Source organism: Ochotona curzoniae, unplaced genomic scaffold, assembly GCF_017591425.1.
Source record: "Ochotona curzoniae isolate NIBS_2020 unplaced genomic scaffold, NIBS_Ocur_1.0 contig_2688, whole genome shotgun sequence".
NCBI lineage: Eukaryota > Metazoa > Chordata > Mammalia > Lagomorpha > Ochotonidae > Ochotona > Ochotona curzoniae.
In genome coordinates this window covers 20,504,000-20,518,466 of record NW_024465553.1, presented here as the reverse complement: position 1 = coordinate 20,518,466, position 14,467 = coordinate 20,504,000, and the positions used below count along the sequence as shown (strand labels likewise).

At 48.6% G+C, this 14,467-nt stretch overlaps 1 protein-coding gene across 1 annotated transcript in view; it reads left to right on the top strand.

Annotated features, from left to right (window-relative positions):
• The first annotated feature begins 4,993 nt into the window (after window positions 1–4,993).
• Window positions 4,994–14,467, top strand: part of SMOC1 (SPARC related modular calcium binding 1) — a 136,821-nt gene continuing 127,347 nt past the window's right edge. The window contains exon 1 of the mRNA XM_040975623.1: window positions 4,994–5,383. Coding sequence (XP_040831557.1) covers window positions 5,285–5,383 — 99 coding nt within the window. The 5' untranslated portion in view covers window positions 4,994–5,284. The remainder of the gene's footprint in view (window positions 5,384–14,467) is intronic.

Sequence of the window (14,467 nt, the reverse complement as noted above, 5' to 3'; positions counted from 1 at the left end):
CTAACTCCTTGTAACTACTACTGTGGTTCATTTTGAAAAGGAGTCACAGAAAAGTAAGCTGATGAGAAGAGGGATTGCTGTGTGCAGGTGGGAGAGAGATGGAGAAAAAAAAGAAGCAGGGGAACTCAGACAATTGCCAAGAATATTTTCACAAGGATGTATAGTTATTAGTTTCTAATAGTGGGGCTTGTTTCTTGCTTCGCTGGTACCACAAGGCTGCTGCCCAGCGTGATCTCAGTTCCTCCTACCGGAAAGCATCTAAAAGAGAGAGAGAGAGAGAGAGAAAGAGAGAGAGACAGTGTAAGAGTCTGGGTGTCCCTGAGGCCATTGTCTTTGCCCAGTCATATTGCTGTAACAAGGACCTGGTGGCTCAGAGACAAGAGAACTTATTTGTTCTAGTTCTGGGGTTAAGGAAATCTGAGCTCAGGATGTCAGCATGGTTGGGCTCTGATGAGGAGAGTATTTCGCTGTATCCTGCCAAGGTGGAGAGCAGAGAGTGGAGCAAACACCCTTCTGACTCTGCAGAGCGTGGTAATTCTGTTCACGAGGGCCCCGCCCTCAAGACCTCATCCACTCTCCATCACCTCCCAGTGTTATTGCAGGGGGTGGGGCAGAGTTTCTACAGGTGAATGTTGGAGGAGACTTAGTCAGCCTGTAATAACCATTCATATTTTTGAGGACAAGGAAGCTGAACCTGCCCAACTCGAGGGAAGTCACAAGTGGACTTTCAATCAAACTGAATTCCTTCCAACCAATAAGTCAAGGCATTTAGTGTAAGGACCTTGATGTCGGGAGTTTCTGTTGTTAGTTGTGTCACCAATTTTTTATTCTTTATTGGTGACGTATTCTTTATTGGTGGTCACCTCCAGTTAAGATTTCATGCTTTAAGTCCTTCTTTGCAGCTAGATATGGCCAAATGACTAAGTTTTGGTCAATGAAACAAAGTAATAATTTTATTTCTGGAAAGTGTCATTGGAACAAAGAGCATGGTCTCCTCGATCCCTTTTCCTTTCCTTTCCTTCTATCTGGAAAACAGATGTAATGACTGTCTTGAACTACCAGGCAGAGCTGTCTACGGAGGGAGAAATAATCACAGGAGCCTGGAGGAGAGGGAGTTGCCCTAGACTTTGAGTAAAGTTTGTGTACACAAGGCAGAATGAGCTTATAAATCATCTGTTACTTTAACTAGCTCTGTCATGTGTGTTTAGAATGGAAGGAGTGTCCTGGATAACATTAACTTCTGTATGGAACAGGACTATGAAGTTTAATGCTGAGATTATAGAGCCAATTAGTCATATACCCAGAAACAGAAGAAATGCCTGCCACTTAGCACACAGGATTCTCGATGTCCCAAGCATCTGAACTCCATAGTAATATGACAAGAATCCTGGACTCTGGACACAACTCTTCTCTCTCTGTTGGTGGCTACTGTCATTAGTGAAGTCAGCAGGAATCAGTATGTGTTCTAGGAACTCTTTGCTTCACATTCTCATTCAGGGTTTACCTCTTTCAGGAAGCTTTTCAAGCCCGTTTCACTAGCTGAGTTCCCAAAACACAATACAGTCTTAGCTGTTGGATGTGGGCTTCAGGTGTCTGGTCTGCATCTTTTTAAAAAGATTTATTTATTTTTATTGCATATATATATGAGAGGAGACAGAGAGGAAGATCTTCTGTGCGATGATTCACTCCCCAAGTGACTGCAACAACCAGAGCTGTGCCGATCCGAAGCCAGGAGCATCTTCTGGGTCTTCCACGTGGTGTAGGGTCCCAAGGCTTTGGGCTGTCTTCGGCTGTTTTCCCAGGCCACAAGCAGAGGGCTGGATTGGAAGCAGGGCTGCCAGGATTAGACCTGGTGCCCATATGGGATCCCGGCGAGAACTTTAGCCGCTAGGCCACTGTACTGGGCCCTGGTCTGCATCTAAGATTACATTTCTCTTAGAGGACAGAGCGTGCCTCCCAAGATTCCTGATAACAATGACCCAGAAGAGATACAGCAAAATGCTTCTGAAAGTGAACAGGAAGTGGAGCTCTTGTTAGATGCAGTGGTTAAGTCATCACCTGAAATTTCTGCTTCCTTCATCAGGCTGCCAGGTTTGAATTGTGGCCACTCTGCTTCCAATTCAGCTTCTTGCTAATGTACAGCCTGAGTGAACATAGATGATGGCTGGCATTCCTGGGTTCTTGCACCCATGTAGGAGACCTTTGGTGGAATTCTGGGCTCTTGAATTCTGGCTCTTCAGTCTCACCCAGCTGTGGCTGTTGAGGAGTGACCTAGCAGATAGAAGAGTTCGTTTGTTTCTATGCTTTCAAATAAAATCAAAACAAATTTTAAGATTTTATAAATGAATAGAAGCTGCTGTTCTGAATATGAGATGGGGCAAGACTCTTGGGATATGCAGGAACACAAATATATTTGAAACTGGCATTCCTAGCTGCTACTAAATATTTGAGGCCTCGGACCTCAATATGTGATAGAAGTACTATTTTTTATGCAAATATCTCTTTGCAAATAGAAATGCCACAGGACAAGGCAGTCACTGGGAAGAATAGATGCCAAGATAGCTGGGTTTAGTTTTGGACCATAAGCCTGGCCTCCACAGAAAGAAGGAACTTGTCAACTTCACTTTGTGCTTGGATCGGGAGATTGAGTCTGGCAGAGAGATGCTGTTGGGGACTCACGGTCCTCTGGAATTTCTAACCTCCTTTTGGAGTGGGAGGAGTTGGGAGAAGCAAATGCATCATTTGAGTGATGGCCATGGTTACGACAGGCCCTGCATGCCAACAAGAGGGAAGGAAAATACTTGCTGAGCAAAGTAACTGGAAGGCAATTGCTCATATTTTCTTCTAAGCTCCATGGTTGAAATCCAGGATAATGGGGACTTTTGGACTATTGACTGCTTGGAAATAAGCTTTCTGGCTGCAAAGCAGCTTGTGGGCTTGAGACTGGGCAGGTCTACTGCAGTGCTTTTCCCCTGAATGCTTTGTGCTGCCAGATACTGGGGTGGGGGCACCTCAAACACATGTACGGATGCCAACAGATTTCTCAACCACTCCAGCAACAGAAAGCAGCCGGCCTGCTTGATGGGTGCCTGTGGTCAGGTGGCAGCGTCAGGAAAAACATGTCGGCAGCTGAGCCTCTGGGGGTGATGGTGGTGGTGTGTGTGTGTTGGGGGGGGGGACATGGAAATTGATGGAAGTGCTGCATGAGGTGCAGGCTGTTACCAGTGCTCCAACTTCTTTTGGGCAGAGTCCTAGGATGCCAGCCACAAGGACTGTTTGTTGGTCTGGGCTGTGAAGACTCCCTTTGTCTAAAGCTTAGCAAAACTTGCATGTCTCAGGTACCCTTGCAGACCCCTGAAGAAATGCCTGTCCAGTGCATGGCATGCATCTGATCCTATGGCATCTGAGCCTGGAGCTGGAAGTCGTCATATGACACAGGCAGAATTAGATCCCCCCAAACCCTGGCCTGGACTCTTGGCTTAGACAGGGTGCCAGGGTGCTCACACAAGGTGAGCTGGGACCCGCAGTGGGAGGGGGCAGTGTAGGCCGGGAGTATCCAGTTCTTCTACACTCAGGTATTTCCCATCTCCTTAATCCTAGCAACCTCTCAACTGTGGATGCCCTTGCCATCCTCATTTTATGGAAAAGGAAACTGGACCAGAATGAAGAGACTTGTTCAAGGTTATGCCACTAGGTGGCAGACCCAGGATTTGAACCTGGCTGCTTTGCTCCAGCAGAAGGCTGACCAACTGCGCTAATTCCCAGGAGGGAGAAAAGACAGTTATCTGATCAGAACCACAAGAACTCTGACACTGTCCCAGCTCCCAGTCTGATAGCACTGGGGACAGGCGAAGCCTTTTAGCAGAGCGTGGTGCATTTGGGCTGCTTGCTGTTTGCAAGCTGGGAACAACCTCCGGAGTGGGCAAAGCTGCAGAAGTGGAAGAGGAACTTGCTGAATTAATCGGGGAGAGAAGCAGGACCAGAGCAGAGCTAACTCTTGGATGGGCCTCCGCTGCCAGAGAGGAAGGAGTGAACTGTGGGTTCTTACATTCCAGGTGGAGAATAGACTCCTTTAGTTCTGTGGGCTCTCTGAGAGCATCTGGGACCGACCCATCCTGGACAGAACCCTCCAACACTGGGTCTGGAGCCTTGCTGAGCTGCTGCTGTGACGCAGGAGGGGGGCGATCTCCGGCCCCTCCCATGAGCCTTTAAAGGCTCTCTGCACCCACAGACCATCCCTTGTCCCCATCAAATGCTTTTTGTCCACACAGAGAGGACCTGGGGCCACTCTGACAGCCTCTGCCAGAGGGGTGCCCTTGACCCTTGGTGCGAAGGCAGGGGACAGGACTAGGACCTCCGTGCCTGTCCCGGAACACAGGAGGTGGAGGCGCAGTGCACAGACTCCACCTTGGTTGCAGGAGGCTCCTTCCTGGGCAGCTTTTGCAAGGCTCAGGGTGTCATCCTCGCAGGGAGCTCCTTGGAAAGGAGTCAATACTGCTCCCTCTGCACTCCCCACCCAGTATGGGTTCCCTGGCGATGCTGATGCGGCGGGAAGTGGGTTTCTCAGCGTCTGTGTGCTTTCTCATCTTTAGGACGCGGCTAGGAGCAGTTTTCTGTTCCCTCACGGGGCTGCTCTAACAACCTCTGAACTTGAGCTAGAAGCTGTAAATGCTTGAGGCATTTATTTCTAGCCAGGTGGGACTTCTAGTGGGTCGAAGCCATCCTCATACAAACATCTTATACAGAAAGGCCAAGAGAAAGTTACTCTATCCTGGTCTCTCCTGGAGTCCTCTAGGGCGGAGCGATCGGTGTCGCGACTTGGTGGTGGTGCTGGGTGGGTGACTACGAGCCAGCACGCTAACCTCTCTCCCATTGGCTTTCACCTGCCACAGGCTCAGCTGCTACAGGCCTCTCGGCCCGTCCATCAGGCCAGCCGGGCTCCGCCCCGCTCCTCCTGGGGGTTTATAACGGGAATTCCCATGGCCCGGGCTCCGGCATCCAACCTGCTGCAGCCGCGGCCCGGCCGAGCGGAGCAAGACCCGCGCACCGAGCACACGCTCGCGCGGTACCCGACCCCTCTGGTCTCCCCCGCGGTTCATCCCCTAGTCCTTCGGCCGCAGCCCCAGCGAGCGCTCGTCGCAGAATCTCTGCCTGCTTCCCGCCGCCGCCGCCACCGCCAGGGTCCCCTGCTCACACCCAGGCAGGAAGGCAGGCGCGGTGTGCGCTCCACCGAGCCCGCGACCCCTGCCCGCTGCCGGCTGCCCGGCTCGGCCCAGCTGGCACCATGCTGCCCGCGCGCTGCGTCCGCCTGCTCACGCCCCACTTGCTGCTCTTTTTGGTGCAGCTGTCCCCGGCCTGCGGTCACCGCACCACCGGCCCCAGGGTAAGTGCGCCCCCCCAACCTCCGCCCTCGGGCCGCGCGCCCACCTGCCCAAGGGGGGGCACCAGGTCGCATTGCCTTTTGTCGTTTGAAGGAACACGGGGTGGGAGCAGGAGCTTGTCAGATCTCATCTCCCACCCCTTTCTCTTGCCCCCTCCTCCCGGCTCCCCGCCGTAAACTTCATAAAGTTGCTCAAATAGAACGTTCTCCCATTGTCTGCCCCCCAACCTAGCTCGGGACTGTCACCCGTGGGGTTCTGTTTCCCAGTGTCTGCTCCCATGGCATATTGCTCTGAGACCCTCGGAGGCGCCTCCAGCTCGCGGAAGAAGCTCGCCGCCCTCCGCACCGGGACGGTTCGCCTGGGTTCTCCCGCTGCGCCCGACCCTGCGCGCTGGCGTTCTTGGCAAGCAGCGGCGACTGCTGATGGGGCGGGGTGGGGTGGGGGGGGGTGGGCAGCTCTGCCTGGAGAGTTTTAGGTTACCCGCTAGCCACACAAGGACCTTGTGTGGTTGTTGTTTTAAAAAGCGATCGCTGCTTGTAAAACCCACAGCAGATAATTTTAATGCTCCCTCCTGCTGGGCACGCACCGCTCTGGAGGAGGGGCAGAGGTGGAGAAATGTGCGCGCGCGTACACACACACACACACACACACACACACACACACACGCACTTGTTGGGTGGGGGGAGGTGGTGAAGGGCTACATGCTCTTCAAGGGTCTCTTTCCCCAGGCTCGGCTCTGGGAGGTTGGATTACTTGTTGAACCTTGGTCTGGTTGGAGTTTCTGAACATCATGAGCCGTGCCAATTCTGTGCACAGGACAGGCTGTCCGGGGCATTGTAAAATCTGCTGGAACCGACAACATTGTGCTCATTTCTGATCTGGATCATCTCCCCCACCCACTCAATCCTGAGTCGTTGTAATAAATAATTTCGCTGCCTTAAAAATGGACTGTTAATCTACCTATTGGTGCGTTTGGAAAGCCTTAATCTTAAACGGCATCAGTGCAAGCAGTCAACGGCTTGCTTGCTGTTCTGCTGGCAGAGTGAGTCTCCAGGTGAAGTAGCCAATATCTTTGTGAATAAGGCAGCGGGGAGGCTTCTCTGCCGGCTTCATGCTTTCTGGCTTGTAAATCTTTCATCCAAGTCCCGTTACCACCTGTCCATTCTGCAGGTTCTTTATTCAGAGCTTTTTTTGGCACGGAGTCATCTTTATGGCTGTGGGCGGAACCTTAATGACTGCCCAGATGCTGGGCTGATTGAGCCCCAACCCTGCTATCACTGTGAGATCAGATTTGCAGCCACTTAGGAAAGAAAAGTGTTTGTCCCCGTGTTGGGCTGCCCTTGCTTTTATGACCAGATGTGCAACAGCAACAGTTAAAGTGCGGCAGATTAGATCCAGGGTGTGTCGTAAATCCTCGACAGCAGGCGTTCCTCAAAAGGAATGCTCTGGGAGTGACTTTTATGGATGCAGATGAGGATGCCTTTTAAACGAAGCTGCTTGGTTTGATATTAGGACTTGAAGCTCTTAAAGTCTGAGGTCAGGCAAGCCACGGTGTTCCCTCCAATAATGAGGAACAGCCAAGACAGAGATGCAGACCAGAGCACCCCAGCTGAAAGCTGGATGCCCGCCCACAGGAGGGCCGAAAGGAGAGCCATGCTGAGACAAATGGCAGGGGCTCCTTGGCTGCCAGGCTTGTCTCGCTCCTGTCTTAGGCCAGATGGCTCTTCTTCGCTGCTGCTGAAATCAGAGGAAGCAACTCCGGAAGAGAAGCTTGGGGCTTGAGGGGAAAGCGCAGGCATGGGTTAGGTTTCCTTTTAGCTTCTTCAGTTTGTGGATTTGATGGAAGTGACAGAACATACACCGCAATTTATGTATGAACCGTATCTCTTTCTGTGCGATCGCTCACTCTCATACACACCACCTTCTTCTTCTTCTTCTTTTTTTCTTTTCTCTTTCCTATCAAAAACTAAGGGCAAGTTCCTGGCTTGAGCCTGTGGCTACCTGGCTGCATTTCTGCGCAACACCAGGTGCTGCCAAGGTTGAACATTTGGCCTGGGTCTTGGCTGTGATCTCTCATGTCCAAAGTGGGGTTAGGGGTGGTGGGGGGTCAGTCTAATGCTGTGTTGCAGATGAGGAAGTGAGCTGCTCAAATCGCCCACTGAGCCAGGCCCCAGCTGGCATGAATTTGAAGATTGTATGCTTTCTACACCTCCAGGCAGCTGCTGATGTTCTTCCAATATGGGCTGTCGTTCCTGTCGAAGGGAGAGATGGCTGAATGAGAAAATGCCAAAACCAGGTGCATCAGGGGTGTCTGCAGAGAAAATGTTAGGGACAATCAGTTTTTCAAATCTACGTGGCTAAAGGGTGACCTTTGAATTTCAACCTGTCCCGATAGGCTCCAGCTCTCTTCCACGGCTTCTTGGTGGCCCCGGATTGAGAGCAGTGGCGTCATAGGGAGAACAGAAACATCTGGCTTCTGGCAGAGTTCCCTTTGGGTACCCCAGGTCTCTTCTGTTAATCTTTTGAGTGACGGAGGCTTAAGGATTGGCATCTTTTCCAGCTGGCTTTCTAGGAAACTGAGAGCATGCCCTTTCAGTTTAACTTTATCTGCCTCACTAATTGAGCTCCCTGGGGACCTAGACTTCAATCCTTGCCCTCCTTCTTTGCTTCCTGCCTTCCTTCATAAAATTCCTGACATTTGTTTGACTCTGGAAGCCAGCTATCAAGTATCAGATTGGAGGCTATTATATAGGAAGCACCTGATTTTGGGGTCTTTTGGCTCTGCACAGCCACTTGGCTTACCTGGGACACTGGGCAGAATTCTTTTAATGACTGAGAAGGCAGCCATTTCTTTAGCTGTGTACAATTTGTAAAAAAGATCTTTTGCGACGTGGGAAGTGGTAAAGGGGTAGGGACTGTCTTTCAGGCTGGTGAAATCTGGCTTGGCCAAATCAACCTCCTGGCTTTGTTCAGTTTTGGATTGGCCCTGAAGTCAGAGAGTCTGGTGAAGGCAGGAAATCAATGCCTGTGTTATCCTTCCCTGTACTCACAGGCCCTGGCACCCAGTGGTGATCCACTCTGTTAGTGTTTGGGCAAGGGAAGAAGAAATACAGATAGTGTATGTTTAATGGTGATCCACAGGCTCCACTTTCTTGGTGCCTTAGTGTAGTTGGAAGTAGGAGAGACATCTGAGAAGTTTGGGAAATGAAAGAAGATGGAATGGTTAAGAGGTCTGAGTCAGACACCATCCCCCAACCCCCTTTTTAAAGCATATTCATAGTTGGCTTGCCTCTCCAGGACTTGATTTATCTTTCAAAAACCCAGCTTCAACATCAGTCTCTAAGAACTTTCTGCCCTGTTTCAGCTTTTGGTTCACTCTTACCTTTGAACCACTTCTGGCTCTGATCACTTCATGCCCTGACTTCAACCCAGCTGTCTGTAGTGAGCATCTTGACATCAGGCTGATGTCTTCATCTTCTTAGTAGTTGGCTGCCCCTCCAGCACTTCCTATTAAAGGAGCAATCCTGCAGGCCCCTTGAAAATGGAATAAGTAGAAAGTCCACCAGGGTGCTGTCATCTTGGTGTCCTTGGATGTCTGACCTAGACACCTGCCCCCTTTAAACTTGAAGCCAGTTACCTACAAGTAGGCTGATCCATGTTTTATTCCTTGATTAAAGGTGGGCTTCTGTGGAGGTGGCAGGAAGTTTGGGAGAGGAGAGGTAGATTGGATGGGGAGATGGGCCTTAGCTCTGCTTGGGTCTCATTATGCATCTTAGATTTTCCAGAAGTGAAGTGGTGTCTGTGGTGTTTCCTTCTGTGTGAATAGTGTGCCCCAGGGTCTGGAACCCGTTGAGCCCTGTGTCTGCTCTGATGCTCTTCTTGGTGTCTCTGTGTTTCCAAACACTCTTTTCCGTTTGGGGGCACTTATTTCCTTATGTCATTCACGTGTTCAGTCAAGAAACAAAACTAAGAAGGATAGGATGAGGAGACAAGAGTCTTGGGATCAGTGAGTGAAGAGGCAGTCAAAAAGGGGGTGGGTGTTTTGCAGAATGGTTAAAGTACCACTCAGGACACCTGCATCCCATGTGGGAGAGCCTGGGTTTCGGTCACAAATCTACACTCCATTTCATCACAGATGAGAGAACCACAGTGCTACACAAAAATCCAGAGGAATCTTGGTAATGTGAAATTCAGTAAAAGAAATCTACCAAAGTATAGAGCGTGACATCTTTATACACCCACGGATAATAATAACAAGAGGAGCTTTTTAGGGAGTATAAAGAGTCTCTAGAGATTTCATGGAAAATGAGTATTATGACAAAATGATACATAGATGTGCAAAAACTTGTTGCCCCAAGGTAGACGTATCCTTTAAGTTTTCAAATTTAAAGTCTTTTCTTATGTGTAGCTGCAATAAAAGGTAGGGTAAGCTAAGCAGGGTAGCAATGGACACTGATGCAGTGTGAAGTCGGGTGAAGTCAGGGTGGGGCAGGGTGAGGAACTGGCTGGGAAACCATGTGGCTGACGTGAGGTAGTGTCAATATTCTACCTTTCTGTGTGGAAAAGGGAAGACCACAATGGAAGTGGTCTCTGCATGAAGGTTTGAGTGTGTCATGAATCCAAGTTTATGATTAATTCAACTCTTTGCACCTGAGGGCTATCAAACCAAACCTCCAGAAGTCTGGGACTCTTTTTTTTTTCCTGCCTCCTCCTACTTTCATCTTCACCTTTCCCAGATGTGCATGTGGCCCTATCTAAAATGCCCTACTGGGAAACAATCATTGTGCTTTGGTTCCTGGCTGGTTAGACACAGAGCAGCCAGAGCCTGATGTGATTGTGGAGGAAATGGGCCCAAGGGCTCATTTGCCAAGCAGAGCTGGCAGTCGCAATCTTCCCTCGGCCTGGCTCAGAGGGGCCAAGTCTGTGCTTCTGAATCATCCCTGAAGAGCAGAAACCTCCACTAGCTCGTCTCAGGGTCAGAGGCTAATGAAGGTATTTCTGGAAGATCAGTTAATTTGGGTGTCCCCCAAAATTCCAAAACCATGGATGGCTTTTTAATCACATTTTCATATACTTTTCAAGAACGTTTTAAAGTTCTTTGTATTTGTCAGTGGGAGATAGAGGTGATGGTGGAGAGGGGGGCCTTTCTAATTAAATGCTCAACTTCATTCCAACCTCTTGCCCTTGCCTGCCTGTGTAGGTGCTGGTGGCTGGGAGGGGTTGGTGCATGGCCCTGCTCAGCAGGTCCAGGACCCCCTTTCTTTCTAGACCATGTGTAGATTTGTTGTCTAGGCAGCCAAGTTCTGGCATGGCTACTGTTAGCAGGGCATGTCAGATGGGGCGTGGGAGGGGTCCCCTCCTTCTGTGTTTGTCATTCTAGAGCTGTTTGGTAGAGGGCAAGGGTTGAATGGTTGGTGAAAAATCAATCGAAGCTTCTTGTGAGGCTTGCCAAACAGGCTGAGCACTGCACACAGTGTGTGATCTGCACCAGCCAGGAGTCATGGAGGGAATGAGAGAATTGAATATCCATGGACGCTTTCAATTGCCCCTGCTGTGGGACCCCAAGGCAGCTGAAATCATCCTAGCAACTAATTGGGTTTTCCTCTGCATTAGACACTATTCTAAACTTAACTACTGGTACGCAATATAATCTTACCTTTGGCCACCATCTAAGCTTGTCAGTGATGAAGAGCTACATCCTTCTGGGCCATTGCCTTGGTTAATTTCAGCCTCCCCCCCCCCCCCCCCCTTTTTTTTGGAGCCAGAATGAGATATAAGGCAGGGAAGGTCACTCACATTCCAGTAGAGCCCTTCCCTGTACTTGGGAGGGCCAGGACAGAGTGAGGTGGCGGAGGTGCCAGGAGGTAAGGTGTCAGATGTTCAGATACTCTACACATGGGAGCAGCTTTGCTTCTCCTCCATAAAGCCCCTTACACTCCAGGGCTGATGACATTCTACCAGATAAGGGATGTTTTTTTGAAATAATGACAGTAGAGAAAGACTGAATCTTCTTGTCTGAATGGCTGCTTTTAGAACTAGATAAGTATCTCTAGAACAGTGGTGGAAGTTTTCAGTGATTTCTGGGGATGTTTATTGTGCGCTCGTTCTAGAAAAATTCTGTAAAGCTCCTGGGGAGAAAGCACAGAAGTGGACGGTCCGTGAGCGGGTAAGGCAGGAGAGCGTTGTTAAAGGACATGAAGCATTGCTTCAGGTGTGCAGCGCTGCTGACCATCTGGAAAACACTGGCACCAAGGGCCTCGGTCTCCATAGTACTCTCTAAGAGTGACTTTTGCAGAGATAAAAAATTGTCTAATATTAGCCGTATGTAGCTATTAGACACTGGAAATGTGGTTAGTGTCCCCGGGGAACTGAATAATTATCTAATTTTAACCACTTTAAGTATAAATGTTAATAGCTACATGTGCCTAGTGGCTATCCTGCCTGATTGCACTAGTCTTGCTGCTGATAGAGACATCCAGTAATATGAGATTTCAGTTGCTTTGGGCCACTTAGTATGCCCTGATTCTTCCCTCTCTTCTATTCTCTCTCTATTTTTAAAAATGGTTTTAACAGCGTTTAAAAATTAAATTACCTATGTATTTGAGAAGGACACACACACACACACATCTCCCATCTACTAGCTCATTTCCAAATATAGCAAGTGGAGTTGGACCAGGGCTGAAGCTAGGAGCTGAGAATTCAATCCAGCTCTCCTAAGTGGGTGACAGGAACCCAATAACTTGACCCATCAGTGCGGTCTCCCAGAGTCTGTATTAGTAAGAAGACAGAGCTGGGTATTGAACCCAGGCACTCTGACATGGGATGTAAGTATCTTTTTTTCTCCAGACTAAATGCCTGTCCATGAAAAGTTTGCCCAGCTCTCCAAAGGCTCCAGTGCTACTCACATAGTGCCCTAGGTAGAAGAACCAGGTGTCTGTAGACGCACTGTATTTCAGCCAGTCAGGGCAGCATCAGCCCAGGCATGGAGGCACATTGACTCAGGTCTGAGTCTGGATCTGCCACTGGGAGCCTGGGTTCATAATCTGAACTGTTGAGTTCTTGGTTCTTTGATTTGTGCAATGAAGGTCACAGCACCTGTTTTCCAGGGTGGTGGGGAAGATGCTTAATGTCTAGTGAAGTAGCTTCCTATTGCTGCTGTGACAAATGGTCATGAATTCAACAACAAGTTTCTGGAGGTCAGAAGTCTGCCATAGGTCTTGGGCTGGCGAATCAGCAGGGGCTGAGGTTCCTTTTGAAGGCTTCATGGGAGAATCTGATTTCTTTTCCAGCTTCTGGGTGAGGCCAGATTCCTTGGCTTGTGGCCTCCTTCCACCTTCCAAGCTGGCAATGGCTGATCAAGTCTTTCTCCTGCTGCTGCCTCGACCTCTGGCCTCCCTCTTCCCCAGTGAAGCTCCCTTGTGATGATATTGGGTCCACTTGGTGGGAAAATCCAGAATCCGCACTAAAGTCCTTGTTTTCACCCTAGCTGATTAGCAATTCTAACTCCACCAGCAACCCATGTTCCTCCTTGCCTTGTGACATGGCATCGGTGGGACCAGAACTGAGTGTCTTCGGGGAGGGGCTGCTTTTATTCTGCTTCCCACATTCCTTGAGGATCTAGTATAATACTTGGCTTCTAGAAAGTGCTTGATAAGGGCAGGGCATAATTATGACCTGCACCTGGTAGTTTCTTTCCTTTAGAATGGGAGTCTTTTAAATGGCAAAGTTGTTTAATTTTCTTTATGGAGTCTTGCCCAAGAGCAGGTGCTTAGTAAATGTTTATGGAATAACGGAATTTTCAACAAATGGAGATGGTTTCTTTCCTTGTAAAGCCTATTGGACAGTGAAAAGAAGCAAAATGCAAGGCAGAATCTGTGATTCCATTTGTTGACTTATTTCTTGGAAAAGTGGTTGGGTTGTATGTTTGGATTGCCTATAAAGTGGATATTCAATTCCTTTGAGATGCGTTTTAGTGACTATTTACAATATTAGAGGGAAATAATAAAGAGGTAAGCATGCATTATTAGGGGCTGGCATTATGGCCCAGTGTGTTAAGCTATCATTACAACATTGGCATCCAATATGAGTGCCAGCTTGCATTGCAGATACTCAGCTTCCAAAATAACACCTTGCTAACGCATCTGGGACTCCATTGCTTGAGTCTCTGAGACCTGGATGAACATCCTAACTCCTAGTTTTGGCCTGAACTAGAACAAACCGTTGGTATCTTGGGGTGTGAACCAGTGAACGGAAGATCTCTGTCTGTCTCTGTCTGTCTTTCTATCTCTGCCTTTGAAATAAGCAAATGTTCAATAAAATGAATAACCCTCCCACCCAAAACACACACACCTGTCTCAATCCAATCTGATTCCTGAGTAACCCCTGGATTCAGATTACATCTGACACAGTGGGCCTCTGCACATGTCAGAGTGGCTTTAGGGCTAGTAACTATTAGTACCAGGCCTCCTACTCATTTTTAGCACTCTTTGAACTCAACCAGCTTTAGAGGAGCGTTTTCAATTAACCTCAGCAGGACGTAACTGTAAAAAATGTATTTATTGCTGCTGGTGGGAATATAAATTAGTGCAATCACTTTGTAGAATTATAGTTGGAGCTGCCCAGACTCTTTGACCTTGTAATTCTGCTCCGGTGTATACCCTAGAGGAATGCACTTGAACGTATATGATGTTCCAGGGCATTCATAGCAACATTTTTTGGTAGCAGTGAAACACTGAAGACTAGTTGAATGTCCATCAACAGAACAGAACTATATCAGGATATATTAAAATAGAACACTCTATAGGACTGGAGATTACTAGCTGTATTTGTCATGGATGGACTTCATCATTGAAATGTTGAGTTAAAAAAAGGAAACGGCAGAAGAATACCTACATTCTCTTACTGTCTATATAAAAGTTTAAAATATATAAAAGCTACATTGTTTGGGGGAAGGCGTACGAATGTAAAAATACATGAGAAAAGGAAAACCAGGTTCATGGTTATGCAGAATGTGAGCTGGGAGAGGCCCATGTGGGAGGAACACAGAGAAGGTTTGGTTGAATCGGTAATTTTTAAAAATTGGGTGG